The sequence below is a fragment of the Capra hircus genome (assembly GCF_001704415.2).
Source record: "Capra hircus breed San Clemente chromosome X unlocalized genomic scaffold, ASM170441v1, whole genome shotgun sequence".
In the NCBI taxonomy this organism is placed as follows: domain Eukaryota; kingdom Metazoa; phylum Chordata; class Mammalia; order Artiodactyla; family Bovidae; genus Capra; species Capra hircus.
This window is the reverse complement of record NW_017189516.1, coordinates 13,147,650-13,169,218: the sequence shown is the minus strand read 5'-3', so window position 1 is coordinate 13,169,218 and position 21,569 is coordinate 13,147,650. Positions and strand designations below refer to the sequence as shown.

General features: G+C 38.3%; 1 protein-coding gene across 1 annotated transcript in view; it reads right to left on the bottom strand.

Annotated features, from left to right (window-relative positions):
- OPHN1 (oligophrenin 1) overlaps positions 1–21,569 on the bottom strand; it is a 578,606-nt gene that overhangs the window by 101,846 nt on the left and 455,191 nt on the right. Inside the window, exon 18 of the mRNA XM_018043623.1 lies at positions 20,821–20,980. Within this exon, the coding sequence (XP_017899112.1) occupies positions 20,821–20,980 (160 nt within the window). The remainder of the gene's footprint in view (positions 1–20,820; positions 20,981–21,569) is intronic.

Sequence of the window (21,569 nt, the reverse complement as noted above, 5' to 3'; positions counted from 1 at the left end):
ACACGATCAGTATGATACCTTCCATTTTGTTCCTGACATTGGTAGTCTGTGTTCACTCACTTCCTTTGCTTCTTCTGTTCTGCTTCATTAGCCTTCTAAAAAATTATTAATTTTATTGATTTTTAGATATTGTTTCTCTTATAACCAACTCATTCATTGATTTTTCTGTATTGTTTCTTTGTTTTCAACTCCAGGGATTTTTAAAACTTGTATCTTCATTAATTATATTTATTTCCTTCTTTCTACTATGTTGCTCTTATTTTTCTAAGTTTCTAAAGTGACATTTTGGTTTATTGATTTTGACTTTTCCTCTTTTCTAAGGTAAGCATTCAATCCTATGAGTATGCCTCTCAACAAACGATTTAGTTGTTTTCCATAAATTGAGATATATTTATACTGTCATTCAGTTCAGCGTTATTCTTATTTCTCTTGAAACGTCCTTATTTACTCATGCATTATTGAAGAGTGTGTTTAATATTTAAGTGTTTGGAGAATCTTCACATTTTGCTTCTTTTTTTCTAGCTTTATGAGTTATAATTGACATATAACATTGTGGAAGCTTAAGGTATACAGTCTGTTGATCTGATACACTATATGTTACAAATGATTACCCCCATAGCATTACCATTTCTTTTTGTGGTTAGAACATATAAGATCTACTGTCTTGGCAACTTTCCAGTATATAATAAAGTATTACTGACCACAATCACCATGCTGTACATTAGATCCCCAGAACTTATTACTCTTGTAACTGGAAGCTTGTACTCCTTGACAGTATTTTCCCATTTCCCTTACCTCCCAGTTCCTGGTAATCACCACTCTATTTCTCTGAGTTTGGTTTTTTTAGATTCCACAAATAATTGATATCAAATGGCATTTGTTTTTCTCTGTCTTATTAATTTCATTTAACATAATGTCCTGAAGGGTCACCCAGTTATTGCAAAGCAGCAGAATTTCTTTCTTTTTCATGTCTATATATGTTATATTTAATCTCACAACATCTTTTTTCACTCATACTATTTATAATCTCATAATCTCACAAATTCTTCATTCATCTGTGATGGACACTTCTATTGTTTCTATATCTTGCTATCGTTAATTATGCTGTGAACATGTGGGTGTGGATATCCCTTAAAAATCAGTTTCTGTTTCCTTTGGATATAAACCCAGGAGTGAGATTGCTGGATCGTATGGTAGTTTTATTTTTAATTTTTGAGGAATCACCATACTATTTTCCATAGTGGCTGTACCAAGTTTACACTCCCACTAACAGTGCTCGTGTTCCCCTTTTCTCTATACCCTTGGTAACACTTGTTCAGTCAGTCAGTTCAGTTGCTCAGTTGTGTCTGACTCTGAAACCCCATGGTCTGCAGCACCCCAGGCTTCCCTGTCCATCACCAACTCCTGGAGCTTGCTCAAACTCATGTCCATTGAGTCAGTGATACCATCCAACCATCTCATCTTTTTTTGCCCTCTTCTCTTCCTGCCTTCAATCTTTCACAGCATCAGGGCTAACACCTGTTATCTCTTGCCTTTTTGATAATAGTCATTCTAACTGGTGGGAAGTGATATCTCACTGTGGTTTTGATTTGCATTTCACCAATTAGTGACGCTGAATATCTTTTCATATACCTGTTGTTCACTTGTATGTATTCTTTGGAAAACTGTCTATTCAGTTCCTTTGCCCACTTTTCAATAGGGTTTTTTTTTTTTTTTAATAATGAGTTATATGAGTTTTTTTATATATTTTGGTTATTAAGCCCTTACCCAATATATGATTTGCAAACAATCATTCCTATTCCTTATATTGCCTTTTCATTTCATTGTCTGTTTCTGTTTATTTTTTCTTTTGCTGTGCAGAAGTTTTTTAGTTTGATGTAGTTCCATTTATTTGTTTCTTCTTTTGTTACTTATGCTTTACAGGAAATAACTACAAAATCAATGTCAAAGAACATTTTCCTTATGTTTTCTTCTCAGATATCTACAGTTTCAGATCTTATGTTTAAGTATTTAGTTCATTTTGAGTAAAGTTTAAGATGGGGTTCCAATTTCACTCTTATGCATGTGGTAATCTAGTTTTCCCAACACTATTTATGGAAAAAACTATCCTATCCCCAATGAGTATTCTTTCAGATACTAGTTAACTGTATATACAGAAGGGTATCTCTGGGCTCTTGATTGAGTTCCATTTGCCTATGTGTCTAGTTCTATGTCAATACCATAGAGTTTTGTTTACTATAGTTTGTTTAAATAGTATAGTTTGAAATCAATTAGCATGGTGCCTCCAGCTTTGCTCTTCTTTCTCGGGATTGAAAATGGATCCAGCAATTCCACTCTTGGATATATATCCAACAAAAACAAAGAACACTAATTTGAAAAGATATACATACCCCAACATTCATAGCAGCATTATTTACAATAGCCAAGATATAGAAACAACATAAGTGTCCATCAAGAGATGAATAGATAAATGTGATATATATATATATATATATATATGTACATACACAATGGAATACTAATCAGCCATACAAAGAATAAAATTTTGCCATTTGCAGCAACACAAATGGACTTGGAGGGCATTATGTTTGGAGCAAAATAAGTCAGACAAAGAAAGACAAATACTGTATGATGTCACTTTATGTGAAATCTAAAAAATAAACAAGCTAGTGTATATAACACAAAAAAGAAGCAAACTCACAGATACAGAGAACAAATTAGTGGTAACCAGTGGGAGAAAGAAGCAGGGAGGGTAAGGGGATTAAGAGGTACAAACTATTATGTATAAAATAAATTACAAGCATATATTGTTCTGCACAGGGAATTAGCCAATATTTTATCATAACAATAAATGGAGCATAACTATTAAAATTGTGAACCCCTATATAATACATCTGTAAGTTATACAGTACTGTACATCAACTATACTTCAATGAAAATTAAACATAAAAATAAGTAAAAAAAAAAAAAAAAAAAAGGAAGTTGAAACAGCCTATTGCTGATATGGAGAAAGTTTTAGTGGCTTAGATAGAAGATCAAGCCAGCCACAACATTCCCTTCAGCCAAAGCCTAATCCAAAGCAAGATACTAACTCATCAATTCTGTGAATGTAAGAGAGGTGAGAAAATTACATAAGTCTGAAGCTACCAGAGGTTGGTTTGTGAGGTTTAAGGAAAGAAACTGTCTCCATAACATAAAAGGGTACAGTGAAAAAGAAAGTGCTGATGTAGAAGCTGCAGCAACTTATTCAGAAGATCTATCGAAGATAATGAAAGTGGTTACACTAAACAACAGATTTTCAATATAACCAAGACAGTTTTTTATTGGAAGAATGCCATCTAGAATTTTCACAGCTAGAGAGGAGAAGTCAGTGCCTGGCTTTGAAGCTTCAAAATATAAGCTGGTTCTCTTGTTATGGGTGAATGCAGATGGTGACTTTAAGTTGAAGTCAGTGTTCATTTACCATTCTGAAAATCCTAGGGCTCTTAAGAATTATACTAAATCTATTCTGCTTGGACTTTTCAAATGCAACAACAAATCCTGGATGACAGCACAGTTGTTTACAACATAGTTTACTGAATATTTTAAGCCTACTGTTAAAACCTACTGCTCAGAAAAAAAGCTTCCTCTCAAAATGTTACTGCTCATCAACAGTGCACCTAGTCACCCTAGAGCTCTGATGGAGAATGTACAATGACATAAATGTTTTCATGCTTGCTAATACAACATTCATTGTGCTGCCCATGGATTAAAGAGTAATTTCAACTTTTAAGTCTCATGATTTAACAAAAACACTTTATGAGGTTATAACTGACATAGATAGTGATTACTCTGATGGATCCACACAAAGTAAATGAAAACATTCTGGAAAGAATTCATCACTCTAGATGCCATTGAGAACATTTGTGATTCATGAGAAAAGGTCAAAATATCAATATTAACAGGAGTTTGAAAGAAGTTGATTCCAACCCTCATGGATAACTCTGAGGGGTTCAACACTTCAGTGGAGGAGGAACTGCAGATGTGATAGAAATAACAAGGTAACTAAAATTAGAAGTGGAGCCAGAAGATGTGACTGGATTGCTACAATATCATGATGAAACTGTAATGAATGATGAGTTACTTCTTATGGATGAGCAAAGAAAGTAATTTCTGAAGAGGGAATCTACTCTTGGTGAAGATTCTATGAAGATTGTTGAAATGACAAAAAGGATTTAGAATATTACAAATAAGCTTAGTTGATGAAGCAGTGGCTGGTTTTGAGAAGATTGATTCCAGCTTTGAAAGAAGTTCTACTGTGGGTAAAGTGCTATCAAACAGCACTTCATGCTGCAAAGAAATCATTCATGAAAGGAACAACTGATGTGACAAACACCATTGTTGCCTTATGTTAAGAAATTGCCACAGCCACTCGAACCTTCAGCGACCAACACCCTGCCATCACCACGGAGGCAAGATCTTCCACCAGCAAAAAGATTACAACTTCCTGAAGGCTCAGATGATGGTTAGCATTTTTAAGCAATAAATAATTTGTAAATTGTAAAGTAAAAAATAAAAAAATAAATAAAAAAAAATAAAGTGTGCATGTTGTTTTTCAGACATAATGTTATCCCACACATAATGGACTGCACTATACTATAAACATAACATATGCATTGGGAAAGAAAAAGTTTGTGTGACTCACTCTATTACAATATTCACTTCATTACAGTGGTTTGGAACTGAACCAACAATACATGCAAGCTATGTATATGTATGTTTGTTAGCTCCATTTGGCCTAAAGTATGGTTCAAGTTCAACATTTCCTTGTTTATTTTCTGCATGGATGATATATCCATTGTTGAAAGGGAGGTATTAAAGTCCTTTACTGTTGTATTTTTGTCTATGCCTCACTTCAGATTTCTTAGTGTTTGCTTAAAATATTTAGGTGCTCCAATTTTTAAAAAAGATATTTAGGTACTCCAATCTTGGGTACAAATTTATTCATAATTGTTATATATTCTTGATGAATTGATCTTATTATTATATAACGACCATCTTTGTCTTTTGTTACCATTTTTGTTTAAAGTCTGTTTTTTCTGATATTAATATAAGTCATACATGCTTTCTTTTGGTTCCTATTGGCATGAAATGTCTTTTATCCTCTTTTCACTTTGAGCCTATGTATATCCTTAAAGCTGAAGTAAATCTTTTCGAGTTAGCATATGGTTGTTGTTTTTTTTTTTTTAATCCATTCAGCCACTCTGTCTTTTGATTGAAGAATTATATCTACTACTCATTCAGAGTAATTATTAACAAGTAAGAACTTAGCTTTGTGCATGATCAGTTGCTTCAGTCATGTCCTACTCTTTGCAACCCCATGGACTGCAGCCCGCCAGGTTCCTCTGTCCATGGGATTCTCCAGGCAAGAATACTGGAGTGGGTTGCCAAGCTTTCCTCCAGGGAATCTTTCTGATCTAGGGATCGAACCCATGTCTTCTGTGTCTCCAGCACTGAAGGCAGATTCTTTATCGCTGAGCCACCTGGGAAGCCCTAAGGACTTAACTAATGCCATCTTATAGTTTTCTGGCTGTTTTCTACTTCTATTTTTCTTTCTTCCTTTCTTTGCTGCCTTCCTTTGTAAACTGATGATTTTCCATTGTGGTGTGTTTTGATTGCCTTCTCTTTATCTGTTGTGAATCTACTGAAAGTCTGTGTTTTGTGGTTACTATGAATTTTACGTAAAACATCTTATATACAAAAGTCTATTTTATGCTAGCAATTTAAGTTCACTCCCATGCAAAATGGGTTTCCCTGGTGGCTCAGATGGTAAAGAATCTGAGTGCAATGTGGGAGAACCAGGAGAACCAATGGTGAACCACTGATGTAACAAGGAAATACTGTAGTCTTCCTTTTGTAAACACTTCAGATGGAAAATGCTCCTGGATATTATCAAAGAAAAATCAAAATGAAGTTAGTACTGCTCAGAGAGTTCTGTAAAATGGAGCTGGGAGGCCATAAAGTAAGTGTGGCTTATGTATTAATACATCTCAGCCTGGATAGAATCTGACTTTTTGACCACTTGTTCTCCTAATGAAGTCATTCAGAACATCTGCCAGAAACTCAAGATACTTCTTAGAACTTTACTCTAAAATAACTTATGACAGCCTGTCTACTTCTCAGACACTTACCCTAAAATAACCTGTGATGCCTTAACAGCAAATATTTCCTGATTTGTATTAGAGTCAGTCACAATTCTCACCAGAAAACAATGAACATCTTTGTAGCTAATTTTGTCTTTATAAGTTCTTAACTTTCTCTTCCCCAGAATACTCTTTCATTTTTACCCAAAGCTGTGTCTCCTAAGACCCCAAATAAACTATTTTTCCACCCCCCCCAAAAAAAAAATCTTTATCTTCACTTTTAGACAGTTTGATTATTATGTATCTTGGAGAATATTGCTGTGGATTGAAATTTTGAGGTGATCTAAAATTAGCTTCATGATCATGGATACAGAAATATTTCCCTGGGTGTAGGAAGTTCTCAGCCATTAATTTAAATAAACTTTAAATCCATTTTTCCTTCTGAGACTCCAATCATTAGTACATTATTTTTGTTGATATTCATAAGTCCTGCAGGTTTTCTTCATTATTTTTCATATTTTTTTTCTTTTTATTCTCTGATTAGATAATTTCAATTAGTCTGTCTTCTAGCGTATTGATTCTCTCCTACATATTCAAGTCTGCTGTTGATTGAATTCTGATTGAATTCGTTAGTCATATTCTTCAGCCTCAAAATCTGTTTCTTTTTTATGTTTTCCATCTCTTTATTGAACTCCTCATTTTGTTTTCCTGATTTGATAAAACATTTGTCTGTTTTCTCTTATAACTCTCTGGTCACTGTAGAACAATTATTTGGAATTCTTTGTCAGGCAATTCCTGGTCTCCATTTCTTTGGGGCCAGCTGTTAGAGGTTTACCATATTCTTTTGGTGGAGACACGTTTCTCAAATCCTTCATAATCCCATGTAGCCTTTCATAGGTGTCTGCTCATTTGAAGAAGCAGTCATATTTTCCAGACTTTATGGATTGACTTTGGTAAAGGAAGCCTTTCACCTGTGAGTGGAGGCATGCAGCGTTGTGCTATGACCCCGTCTTGTAGTATAGTGTGCTAAGTTTAGGAGCATGTCAGGCACTGTGGGGGCATGATGTCTCTTTGGCTCAAGCTACTGGGGTCCACAGTATCATCAATTCCATGGTGCTTGGTGGGTACTGTGGGGGGTCAACAGTAGCTGCAAGGATTATTGGCATCCTAAGTGGAACCTCCAGGACCAATAGCTAGGGACCAGGGCAGTCAGCAGTGATGGGTGGAGTTGCTGGTGTACACAAACTCAGCTAAAGGGACCAGTTGCAGGTGCTTGTTTATAGGCAAGGGCTAATTGCAGACAGACATGTAAAGTGATGGGAACAAGGGCAAACTGCAAAGGTCAGGGCCAACTATGAGCTCACTGATAGCTGTAGAGGCCCTAGATGTCAGAATGATCTCCTATGGCTGCACACTCTTCCCCCAAGTATGCACACTTCAGTAGAGGCTTGTGACATAGTTCAGGTTAGAGTTATGCAGGCCCACAGATGGAAGGATGGGTGCTATTGTGTTGGCCAGTGACATAGCCTGATCTGAGCCCATAAGTAGTGGTGGAGTCCCTGGATATTGGTGTACATTCCTGCAGCTGCATACACTGCCCCTCCAACCCCCACCCCAGGCATGCATGCTGCAGTAGCAGCTGGTCATTTGAGTTGGGCTTCAGGTATGCAGGTACATAGCCAGAAGGGCAAGTTACAGCTGGGCACAGTGATGCTGGCCAGTGACAGAAGGCAGAGCTTGATTCAGGTCCACAAGCAGTTGTCATCCATGGCTGCATGCCTTTCCCCCAGGATGTGTGCTTTATGGTGGAGGCCAAAGACAAGGATCAGGCCAGTGGAATGCAGGGGCACAAATGGGTAGGCTAGTTCCAAATGTGGGCACAGTGGCAGTGGGGACCCTAGGGTCTGCAAGCTGGTGTACTAAACCAGCCCTATTCAGACAGCTGCAGGCCCACACTGGCTGTAGGCATGGCTCCTGGGCTCCAGTGGGGTGAGGAGGGTCTCAGGCAGCTTGTGTTTCACACTTGTACAGCTGCAGACACTTTGGATGGCTGCCAACGTGGTTCCTGGACTCATCAGGGGTGAGTGGGTGGAGAGAGTGGAGACTGATTCAGTTGGCTGGCATTAGGGACTATGAATACCTGTGAGGAGAAAGCTGATGAGATCTATAAGGGGTCCACAGCAGCTGTGCTGACCACTGGCTTCATCGATGGTGAAATCCTCTGAGTTTTGTCTGCAGAGCAGGTCTCTGTGGAGTTTAATCAGTCCCACTGCATGTCTGCTAATTAACAGCCTCTGCTTTTCTTCTTTGTTCCCAGTCAGCTGTATACATTTCTGCTTTGCTGGTCTGAATAGTATGAAACCAAAGTAGAACCTTTACATAGTACCATGAGAGGCTGGAGAAGCTGGTCACTCACCTTCCTCTTTCCTTCCTGGCAAAAGGAACTCTTTCTAGCTGGGAAGTTCTTTCTTGGCACAAACAATGCTGACTTGAAGGATGGGGATGATGCAACCAAAATGCAATTTCTTCCTTCTCTTTTTGTGAAATTATTCTCTTTTTGTTGTTTTTGTTGTTCTAATGTGTTTCTAAAACTTCTTAAGTAGACTATAGAAGCCTCCTAGAGGTTTTTGTTCATGGATAGCTATCCAATCATTGATCAATATGAGGGGACAAGGAAGTTAGATTTTCTACCATCACCATTTTTTCTGCCAAGCTTCATGTTGCCTTTCTGTTATTGATTTCTAGTTTGCTTCCACTGGAACCAGAGAAATCATGCATGATTTCAATTTAAAAAAAATTGAAGCTTGTTTTATAGACTAGGATATTGTCTACCTTGTTATATGTTCCATGGTCACTTGAAAATAATGTATATTCTGCTATTGTTGGGTATAGTATCCATAAATATTGATCAGATCCTGTTGTTTGATGGTGCTCTTGACTTCTAAATCATTTCTTATTTTCTGTATAATTGCATTTTCAGTTGTTGGGAGAGGAGGTTGTTAAAGTTTAATTATGGATTTTTTTTCTTTCTTCTTTCAGTTCTAAAAGTTTTTGCTTCATTGATTTGAAGCGTCTTTGATTATTTTGTGCATAACCATTTAGGATTGCTATGTTTTCTTGAACATTTCTTAGAATTCCAATTTCATTGATCTATAGGGTTTCTGAGTACATCTCTTTATATAGGTTGTTAGTGGTTACTTTAGGTATTATATTGTACATACATAACTTATAGGCTACTAAGTGTCAACATTTCATGTGTTTGGTGAAATGTGCAAATTTCAACTACCAAGTATTTTCTTCACATACACTGAGACTCATATCAGATCACATTATATTTTTTGCTTTATCTCAATAAAGCTGGAAAAAATTATTTTATGCATTAAGCATCAAACATAATTGAGAAAACTCACGGGGAGAAGAAAAATCTATTAAATGTATCCACAATTTTGCTCTTTCTGTTGTTTTTCCCTTCTGTCCTGCTATTCCAAAAGCCCTTCCTTTATTGTGCCCTTTCTGTTTAGAGAACTTTCTTTAGTCATTCTTTCAGGATGCATGTGTGTGTCCTCAGTCACTTCAGTCATGTCTGACTCTTTGTGACCCTATGGACTGTAGCACACCAGGCTCCTCTGTCCATGGGATTCTCTAGGCAATACTGTACTGGGTTGCCATGTCCTCCTCTGACCCAGGGATCACACTCATGTCTCCTGTATTGGCAGGTGGGTGGTTTTTTTTTTTTTTTAACCACTTAACCACCTTGGAAGTCCATCCCCAGACTGCTACAAACCTTTAATTTCCAGAGTCCTAGAAAATATGAAGTTGACAATTTTGACAGTTTTCTCATTGATTTTTTTTTTCCAGAGCAGAGAGTTTTTGGATATACCTAATCTTTAACCTTTCTCAGTATCCGAGAAATAGTTTTTATACTTTAAAACTTTAATTATTTCTGTATTTGCATCTGTATTGTTTATGCCCCCTCTCTCTTATCTTAATGGCAGTTACCCTGAAGCTATCTGAAACAACCTGATCTTTGGTGCTGGTCTGGCCACCACTGTCTAACTGAAAATTTTCAAAAGGGCTGGCTTGAGAAAGTTTGAGGGCCACTTGGTTATTTCCTGTTGAAGCTGCTTCCACAAAGTTACCACTTAAATCAGCTTAAGTGTGTCTCTTTCATAAGACTTTGCTAAAAGTGGCAAGAAGCAGCTAACACATATCAACATGATATTTTTCAACCAGTACCACTACAGCTAGCGGCTCTGTTAGAAAGTGATCTGATTTATAAGGAATCAGTTGTAATATAATTAACAAGTGTTTTGCCATGATATGACTAGGGTTATCAGCTTCTTTGCCACTAGTACCACCTAGGAACCTCTCTTTTAGAACATGTCTGCTGTAACAAATTTTCATAATTATCTGTTGTTTGGATAGCACAATTTCTGTTATTCAAAAAGTTCACTGTTTCTATTTCCTAGCCTTTCTATTTTATTGTTTAGTCCATCCACTGAATCTAAAATTTCACTCAATGCATTTTCCCATTCTATATTTTCAATTGGTTCTTATTTATATTTTCTGTTCCTTTGCTGAGTCTTTGTACTTCTCTACAGAAATTTTCCATTGTTGTTCAGTCACTAAGTTGTGTCCAACTCTTTGCGACCCATGGACTGCAGCATGCCAGGGTTCCTTGTCCTTCACTATCTCCCTAAGTTTGCTCCAACTCATGTCCATTCAGTTGGTGCTTTCCCAGCATCAGGGTATTTTCCAATGAATCTGCTCTTTGCTTCAGATGGCCTAAGTATTGGAGCTTCAGCTTCAGCATCAGTCCTTCCAGTGAATGAATATTCAGAGTTGATTTCTTTAGGACTTATGGGTTTGGTCTCCTTGCAGTCCAAGTAACCCTCAAAAGTCTTCTCCAGCACCACAATTCAAAAGTATCAATTCTTCAGTGTCCAATCTTCTTATGGTCCAACTCTAACATCTGTACATGACTACTGGAAAAACCATAGCTTTGATTATATGGAGCTTTGTCAGCAAATTGATGTCTCTGCATTTTAATATGCTGTCAAGGTCATACTGAGAGAGCTAATTCTTAGGTGGGTTGATCAAAGAGTCCTCAAGGACGGAGGGGTCCAGGGATCTCAAGGAGGAGAAAGGACACTTAGTCCATGAGACATTTTTTCTTAAATTCTGAGCTGTTATGAAAACAATATTTTAAGATTAACTTTCTTTAAGCCTATTTGGGGGCAGGAGGAAAAGGGGACGACAGAGGATGAGATGACTGGATGGCATCACTAACTCGATGGACGTGAGTTTAAGTAAACTCCGAGAGTTGGTGATGGACAGGGAGGCCTGGTGTGCTGCGATTCATGGGGTTGCAAAGAGCTGGACACGACTGAGCAACTGAACTGAACTAAATGATTACACAACAGAGCAACTGATCTTGCTCAAGGGTATGTTTTTCCTCAAGCTCTGTGTTAATGATTATATAACAATGTATCTTGCTTGTTTCTCCTAACAAGAACATTCTGACTGATCTTGTTATTTTAAGACTTATGTTGTGGGAGTGGGTCTGGTAAAACCTTTCTGCTGTTAGTTCTAATCTTGTTAATTTAAGATGTATTTTGTGGGAGTGAGTCTGGTAAAAATATATAAGGCCTTGATAAGACTAGCAAGTAGGGCACTCTCTGTCCTCCTTCTGATGTCTATGTCAGAAGCTTTCTCTGTCCTTTTCCACTGTAATAAAACTGCCACACAAAAGCTCTGAATGATTAAGCCTGGTCCCTGGTCCCCAAGCTAAATCTTCAGGCAACTAACACTGTTCACCTATCAACACCTTTCCTTCCAAGGAGCAAGCCTTCCATTTGTTTCAAATGTATTCCTAATTGCTCATTAAAGCATTTTTATGCTGAATGCTTTAAAACTCTTATCAGATAATTAACAATTATATCATCTGTCATCTGTGTTGCTACTGGAGGTCTTTTCTCATTCATGTTGAGATCTTCCTGGTTCTTGGTATGGAAAATAATTTTCAACTGAAGTCTGTACATTTTGAGAATTATGCGAATCTTGTTTTTGCTTATACTTTCTGTTAGTGCAGGCCTCCTCTGACAGTGTCTCTGATGGGAGAAGCACTATCTTATTATTACCAGGATGCCTGGAAATCCAGATTTTCAACTTTCCGTCTACATCCCCATGGGAAGGAAAAAATTCTTGTTACTGATAGGCAAAAGTAGGAGTTGAGGCTCCTCACTACACCCTGTTCTAGAATGTGAAGACAAGTGGGCCTTAGGAAGAATTACTAAGAACAAAGCTAGTGGAGGTGATAGAATTCCACTTGAGTTACTTCAAATTCTAAAAGATGATGCTGTTAAAGTGCTTTACTCAATATGCCAGAAAATTTGGAAAACTCAGCAATGGCCACAGGACTGAAAAAGGTCAGTTTTCATTTCAATCCCAAAGAAAGGCAATGCCAAAGGATGTTCAAACGATCATACAATTACACTCATTTCATATGCTAGCAAGGTAATGCTCAAAATCCTTCAAACTAGGCCTCAACAGTATGTGAACCAAGAAATTCCAGATGTACAAGATGGATTTAGAAAAGGGAGAGGAACCAGAGATCCAATTACCAACATCCGTTGGATAACAGAAAAAGAAAGAGCATTCCAGAAAAACATCTACTTCTGCTTCATTGACTACTACATGAAAGCCTTTGACTGTGGATCACAACTGTGGAAAATTCTTAAAGAAATGAGAATGCCAGACCACCTTACCTGCCTCTTGAGAAACTGGTATGCAGGTAAGGAAGTAAGTTAGAACTGGACATGGAACAATGGATTGATTCAAACTGTGAACAGACTATGTCAAGGCTGTATATTGTCCCCTGGCTTATTTAAATTATACGCACAGTACATCATGCAAAATGCTGGGCTGGATGAATCATAATCTGGAATTAAAATTGTCAGGAGACATGTCAACAACCTCTGATATGCAGATAACACCACCCTAATGGCAGAAAGTGAAGAGGGACTAAAGAGCCTCTTGAGGAAGGTGAAACAAGAGAGTGAAAAGGCTGGCTATTATACAGAGTGAAGTAAATCAGAAAGAAAAACACCAATCAATACAGTATATTAACACATATATATGGAATTTAGAAAGATGGCAATTATGACCCTATATGAGAGACAGCAAAAGAGACACAGATGTAAACAACAGACTTTTGGACTCTGTGAGAGGAGAGGGTGGGATGATTTGAGAGAAGAGCATTGAAACATGTATATTATCATATGAGAAACACATCGCCAGTCCAGCTTTGATGCATGAGACAGGGTGCTCAGGGCTGGTGCACTGGGATGACCCTGAAGGATGGGATGGGGAGGGAGGTGGGAGGAGATTTCGGGATGGGGAACACATGTACACTCATGGCTGATAAATGTAAATGCATGGCAAAAACTACTACAATATTGTAAAATAATCAGTATCTAATTAAAATAAGTTAATTAATTAAAAAAAAACAAACCTCCACATTCAAAAAACTAAGATCACAGCATCTGGTCCCATCAATTCATGGCAAATAGATGGGGGAAAAACGTAGACAGTGGTGGATTTTATTTTCTTGGGCTCCAAAATCATTGTGGATGGTGAATGCAGCCGTGAAATTAAAGGATGCTTGCTCCTTGAAAGAAAAACTATGACAAACCTAGACAGCATATTAAAAAGCAAAGACATCCCTTTGCCAACAAAGGTCAGTACAGTTAAAGCTGTGGTTTTTCCAGCAGTCATGCATGGATGTGAGAGTTGGACCATAAAGAAGGGTGAGTGCCAAATAATTGATGGTTTTGAACTGTGGTGCTGGAGAAGACTCTTGAAAGTCTCTTGGACAGCAAGGAGATCAAACCAGGCAATCCTAAAGGAAACCAGTCCTGAATATTCATTGGAAGGACGATGCTAAAGCTCCAATACTTTGGCCACCTCATTCGAAGAGCCAATTCATTGGAAAAGACCCTGATGCTGGGAAAGATTAAGGGCAGAAAGAGAAAGGAGTGACAGAGAATGAGATGGTTGAATGGTATCACTGACTCAACAGACCTGAGTTTTGAGTATACTCTCTTAGATAGTGAAGGACAGGGAAGCCTGGCATGCTGCAGTCCATGGAGTTGCACTGAGTCAGACATGACTTAAGTGACTGAACAACAACAACTAGGCGCTGTTGATACCACTCTGGCTGGAAAAGAAGGGTGTCCATTACATTTCCCCACATGGTCTTCTTTCCTTTGACACCAGTGTGGTAGACTTATTACCACTGAGTGATAATGTCCTGTATTTCTAGCAGGCCTCCTCTGACATAATAGATGGTGGGGGAGGTTGAGGATGAAGGTGAGGATCAAGTCTGGTTCCCAACTGGCCTCCTTGAGATAATCACATGGAGCAGGAAGAGGTTGGTTGAGGTGCCTTGTTACAGACTGGCTTTCCACTCTGCCTTTGCTGAGACTGGGGGTGAGGCCTCAAGTTTTTGGTGGCATTTTGGTGTGAACGGGTTATCAAAAATTTTTTTCTTTGTTGTTAGGCTGTTTTTCTCCAGTTCCCTTGGATAGTGAGAACAGGTTTTTGCTGGGACCATTTTGACTATACCCATTGATGTTCTTAGTTTGTCAGCTTCTATACCACTCAATCTGGGAAACATGAGGCAAAAACAAACCTCTGATGACTTGTGGCCCCATCATTCCTCAGGTCCCAAGATCCATAGCTGGTCTGGTGTGCCTTATTCCCTTCAAATTTTAGATTCTTCATTTTTAAATTTTTAAAAAATTTTATATTGGAGCATATTTGATTAACAATGTGTTAGTTTCAGGTGGTTCAGTTATACATATTCATGTATCTATTAATTTTAAAGTACTTTTCCCATTGAGATTACAGAATATTGAGCAATGTTCCCTGTGCTATACAGTAGTTCCTTGTTATCTGTTTTAAATATAGCAGTGTGTACTCGTCAGTCTTAAACTCCCAGTTTTTCCCTGCCCTTTACTTTACTCCCCTATTAACCATAAATTTGTTGTCTAAATCTATGAGTCTGTTTCTGTTCTGTGCTGGTTTCATATATAGTGTCTAGTGTTTTTAACCTTTTCAAGTAGAGGAATAAAATATGCACATTAATGCATTTGTGTATGTGTATATGTACTGCTTTTCTTTGACAGAATGACAAAGAAGAAATTATTGAAATGACAATTGGAACTAGGAGTTGAGAATAGGTAAAGGGTGGAATTCTCTTTTATTCTACACTTTCTTCATGGTTGGAAATTTTTACCATGTATTGCTCATATTTATGGAGAAGGCAATGGCACCCCACTCCAGTACTCTTGCCTGGGAAATCCAATGGACGGAGGAGCCTCATAGGCTGTAGTCCACGAGGTCTCTAAGAGCGACTTCACTTTGACGCATTGGAGAAGGAAATGGCAACTCACTCCAGTGTTCTTGCCTGGAGAATCCCAGGGACGGGGGAGCCTGGCGGGCTGCCGTCTATGGGGTCGCACAGAGTTGGACATGACTGATGCGACTTAGCAGCAGCAGCAGCAGCTCATATTTAAAAATTTTAAAAACACTTAAAACAGTAGATACTTTTCAGTACCTATCTTACATGACATGTCTTGGGAACTGGAAACCATTGTCCACTTGTTCCTTCCAAAAACCATCTCCTTTCCAGGAGTCTATGACTCCCTAGCTCCTCATTCTCCTGTAACTGAACATTTTTTTTTTTAATTTATTTTGTGGCCTCTTCTAATGGCCCTTAAAACATTGGCACTCCCTAGGTTTCAATCTTTGGTCTAACATTTATTCTCCTGCTTCAAGTATTCCCTAGGCAAGACTATTTGCTCGCATGGTTTTAACCACTGCTTCTATGCTATAAAAGGCCAACTGTATGTCCCTAATCTTGTTCTCCTATCTTACCTCAGAGGTCTCACAAGCCTATATATCATAACTTGTCCCAAACTGAACTCGTGCTCTTTTTTTTTTCCAATTCTTCTCCTTCCTCAGCCTATCCATCGTAGTAAAATGGTAACTTCATCCTTCCAGTTGCTAAGATATAAAACCTTGAAGTTATCAATGACTCCTCTTTGTCTCCCATATTCCACATATGATTTGTCAGCAAGTCCTGACAGCTCTGCCTTCGAAATTATTTAGAATCTAACCATTTTTGACCATCTCCACTGTTTGTACCACCATCATCTGAGGTACAAACCACTTCTTAATTCCATTATTGAAACAGGTTCCTAATCAGTCTTCTTGCTTCTACCCTTGTTCCCCTACAGCTGTTATCCATCCAGAATATTCCTATTAAGTCAAATCATGTCATTTCTCTAGTCAAAAACATCACTTTATCTTACTCAGATAGCAAAGTCAAATTCCTTCCAAAGGTTTCTAAGGCCCTAAAGGATCTATTCAGCTCTCCCTCCCTATTTCCTCTCTGAATCTATATTCTTCTGTTTCTTCTTTTGATTCATCCATTCTAGCCAATCTGGCCTTATTTTTGTTCCATGAACATGATAAGCACATTTCTGCCTCAGACATTTTCTACTTAACATTTCTTCAGCCTAGATTGCTTTCTCCACTGACACCTGAATGAACTATTCCTTTATTTCTTGTAGGTCTCTTCTCAGAAGAGGTAGGTCTTCTCAGAAGACCAATGAGGTCTTCCTTGGCACTGTATTTAAAATTTGAAAATCACTTCTCTCAACTATTCCTATGCCCCTTTTCTGCTTTACTGTTCATCTTAATGGTCATCACCATTTAATATACTATATATTTTACTTACATGGACACTGCTTTTCTAATTTACATAAAGGTTGTATCTCCAGTGCCTAAAACAATACCTGGCAAATGTGGGTTCAGCTCAGTTCTGTTCGGTCGCTCAGTTGTGTCTGGCTCTTTGCGACCCCATGAACCACAGTACGCCAGGCCTCCCTGTCCATCACAAAATCCAGAGTCCACCCAAACCCATGTACATTGTGTCGGTGATGCCATCCAGCCATCTCATCCTCTGTTGTCCCTTTTTCCTCCTGCCCTCAATCTTTCCCAGCATCAGGGTCTTTTCAAATGAGTCAGCTCTCCACATCACAAATGTGGGTACTCAATACGTATTTTCTGAATGAATGAACCAAACCAGTTAATCAATATATAATATTTGCTCTTCAGACCATGAGTCAGAAAATTACAGCTCACAGGTCTGCTGCCAGTTTTGCCAATGGAATTTTATTGGTTTGACAGAAAACAACAAAATTATATAAAGTAATTATCCTACAATAAAAATATAAATTAATTTTTTAAAAGTTTGTCAATTCCTGCTTTGGATTCACAGTCAACTATTTCTAAGATATTGATCTCTGGATATATTTCAGAAATCTCAAATCCAATGTGGCCCAAATTGAGCTTTTTCTCCATCCCTCCAAAATTTTCTCATTCTGTATTTCTTACATGTATGAAGTACAGCCCCATCCACACAGTATCCCAAATGTAAGTCTATTCATCATACTACTTAAGTTTGAAGCAAGGCTTTCCCAAGCTTGTAAGAGAGTCAATTTCTAGGCCAGTTGATAAGAAGTCCGGGGTCCCCGAGGAGCAGAAAGGGGTCTGGGGCTCTCAAGGAGGAGATAGTGGTCTGGAATTCTCAAAGAGGAGGAAAGGACAAACATTTTTTTCTACATTACTTAGTCACATAAAATGTTTTTTTCTTTAAGCCCAGAGCTAATAATTACATAACAAAACAACTCAGCTTAAACTCTGTACTAAGGAGTATATAACAATAATGTATCCTGCTTGAAAACAGTTTCTCCTTCTTGAAAACCTTCTAACTAATCCTGTTATCTTAAAATGTATATTATGGGAGTGGGTCTAGTTAGATCTTTCTATTGTTAGTTCTAATCCTATCATCTTAAAATGTAAGTTGTGGGAATGGGTCTAGTAAGATCTTTACAACCTTGAGACATTCTTTTGATTTATTATAATAACCAATTAAAAAGTAGCTCCCTTGCTAAGACTAACAAGGGAGGCACTCTTTGGCCTCCTTCTGATGTCTATGTCAGAAGCTTTCTCTGTCCCTTTTTCAGTTTAATAAAAATCTGCTACACAAAAGCTTTTGAGTGATCAAGCCTGGTCCCTGGTCCCAAAGCTAAGTCTTCTTTGGAGATCAGATCCAACATCTTTCATCATAAGCTATCACTTGCAAGAACTATTTCAAACATTCCAAACTCCTTAATGAGTCAAAGTCTAGTCATTTTAGGATATGGCCACTGTCTGCCTCCAATCACATCTCCTGCCACTCCTATTTCCATTTCATGATCCAATAACATAAAATGGTTAGGGATTTTAGGCCCTTGGGCCTTAGTTCATGCAGGACCATCTTCTGGAAATATCATTTCCCTATTTTCCTTTCGTTCCCACTTTAAATACTGATATAGGTTGTACTTCTCTGCAAGTACCCATCTTTGATAAACCCAAAGTGCCCTGTATATACCCAGTAATACAACTGTACCAAAATGATTGCTGAGGCAGCACAGCATAGTGATTAAATACTTCAACTCTAAGCCAGGTGCTTGGATTTAAATTCCAGGTTTGTCACTAGCTCAGTTTGGGGCATGTAACTATCACATGTGGGTGTGTGCTCAGTTGCTTCAGTCATGTCTGACTCTTGCTACCGGTACCATGAACAGTAGCCCACCAGTCTCCTCATTCATGATATTTCCCAGGCAAGGATACTGGAGTGGGTTGCCATTTCCTCCTCCAGGGGATCTTCCTGGCTAGGGGATTGAACCAGAGTCTCCTGCAGCTTCGTATTGTCAGGTAGATTCTTTACCGTTGAGCCACCTGGGAAGCACAACTATCACACAGCATGTGTTTATTATTACCTTCACATTTCAGCTGAAAAAAAAATGACTTCCAGAGAAGTTACATTATTTAAGGTATTATCACCTTCACATTTCAGCTGAAAAAAAAATGACTACCAGAGAAGTTACATTATTTAAGGTAACAAAGATAATATGGCAAAGAATACCAATTGTTCTCCAAAATCCATTCTCTATTTCTTTTAGTAAAAAAACTAAAGTCTTAGCTGGACACATGGCTGCCCCGAATAAAAACTAAATTTCCCTGCTTCTCTTATAGCTAGTGGAGAAGACAATGGCAACCCACCATGGACAGAGGAACCTGGTAGGCTGCAGTCCATGGGGTCGTGAAGAGTTGAACATGACTGAGCAACTTCACTTTCACTTTTCACTTTCATGCATTGGAGAAGGAAATGGCAACACACTCCAGTGTTCTTGCCTGGAGAATCCCAGGGACGGTGGAGCCTGGTGGGCTGCCATCTATGGGGTCGCACAGAGTCGGACACGACTGAAGTGACTTAGCAGCAGCAGCTTATAGCTAGATGTGACCATGAGATTAAGTTCTGATAAATGGTATGTAAATAAAAGTAATATGTGAGACTTCTAGGTCATTGCCTTAAAGGAAACAGCTATATCCTCCACTTCCTTTCTTTCATCCCTCCCAGTTGATATAATGTAGAAAATACTTGGTCATGTAAGTGAAGCAACACCTTAGGGATGACAGGACAACAAAGAAGTAACCTGAGTTATAGTCCTTGTGAAATCATCATATCAGGCCTGGACAAACTTGCTGAACTGTTACAGAACCAAGAAATAAATGTCTTGAAGCTGTTGTGGTGTCTTAGCAGCTTAATCTATGTATCTTACCTAATGTATCCTATCCTAAGAGCTTGGATTTGAACAGTACATACCACCTGGACTGTATCACCAGTCCCCTCCCCATGAAGAAACGTTTTTATTGAATTGTGCTCTGCTAAGGATTGGGGGCAGGAGGAGAAGGGGACGACAGAGGATGAGATGGCTGGATGGCATCACTGACTCGATGGACGTGAGTCTGAGTAAACTCCAGGAGTTGGTGATGGACAGGGAGGCCTGGTGTGCTGCAATTCATGGGGTCGCAAAGAGTCGGACATGACTGAGTGAACTGAAGAGGGTACTGGCTGCTAGAAAGCTAAGAGTCAAATGTAGGGTCATTCATAGCAAGTGTATGCTGCTGCTAAGTCACTTCAGTCGTGTCCAACTCTGTGTGACCCCATCAGGCTCCCCCGTCCCTAGGATTCTCCAGGCAAGTGTATAGGACTTGTCAATAAGTATTTCTTGTCTAGCTTCATCCTTGGGTTTATTTTCTGTCTGTATCATTATTTTTCACTTTTGATTTGACCTAATTATAATGTACACTACCTCATATTTTACATACCATAAAAATATAACACCTTAAATTCTTTCAGAATGTGATGGGATTTAAATAAGGGGATTTAAACCATTTCTTTATGGTTTAATTGTACATATACCATTTTTACACCTATCATTTTCCTTTGTTTACATAATTGTCTCCATATTATACAACTAATTCCTTAAAGGTATGGACTGTGATATTTTTCTTCTATACATTCTTGCATGGAGCTTGACAAAAAAATAGTTGAATACTCAAGCAATGTTTGTTGAATAAATGAATTTCACAAGGTCAACAATGCTATTAAATGTCACTATATCATATGGAATTTCCTTCCATTGTAACCTGAGCCAGAGAGAAGATACAGCTTTAAAAATTGGCTAGGGGAAAGTGTCACATGTTTGGAGGAGTGATGGTGAGGACAGGAAATACATACCTTGACAAAGTGCTCAATTAGGATTTCCACCACAATATTCTGGAATTTGATGTTCATCATGGCAGCCACAGTGTCCTCCTGAGCTCTCATGAGAGTGGGCCCAAAGATCACCCCCATGTTAGAGGGGGTCATAAGATTCTCTTTGCTGTGCTCACATACACTGCCAGAAGAGAAAGAAAATGATTAACAAGATTTTTTCCAAGACCCTCTTGTAACTAAAACTGTGTTAGATGCTTTAGGGGGTAAGAGAAACTACAAAGCAGAAGAAAAGGAGAGTTCCAAAATATAAATGGTAAGAAAAGATTACAAAGGAAGCAACTAGCAAAGAATACAAGATAGTGTTTAATTAGGGGCCAAAGTGAAACATAGCTAACTTAGTTCGTAGCACTGTAGAAGTCACGAGAAGGGAAGTAGATGGCTATAGTGTCTGGAAAGACAGGTGAGAAGCAAGATGGCATTCCAGGGCAAGAGTTACAGCATATATAAAGAAAAAGCACATAGAGAAAGTTCCTACCACTCTTAGCAGTCAGGAATCTAGTCTCTTCCTCAGCTCTAGCTAGAGAGGCAAAGAGCTCAAAGAACCAAAAGAGATCTTTAAGAACAGCACTTTTGCATTATCCTTACTTTACAGATGAGAAAATAGAGGTCCAATGAATGAGATTTGGCTGAAGCCATAATCAGTTAGCTTGATTACTGAAGGGCCTGTAATCCAAAATTTTCTTGTCCTTAATTATGTTCTTTACTTCAAT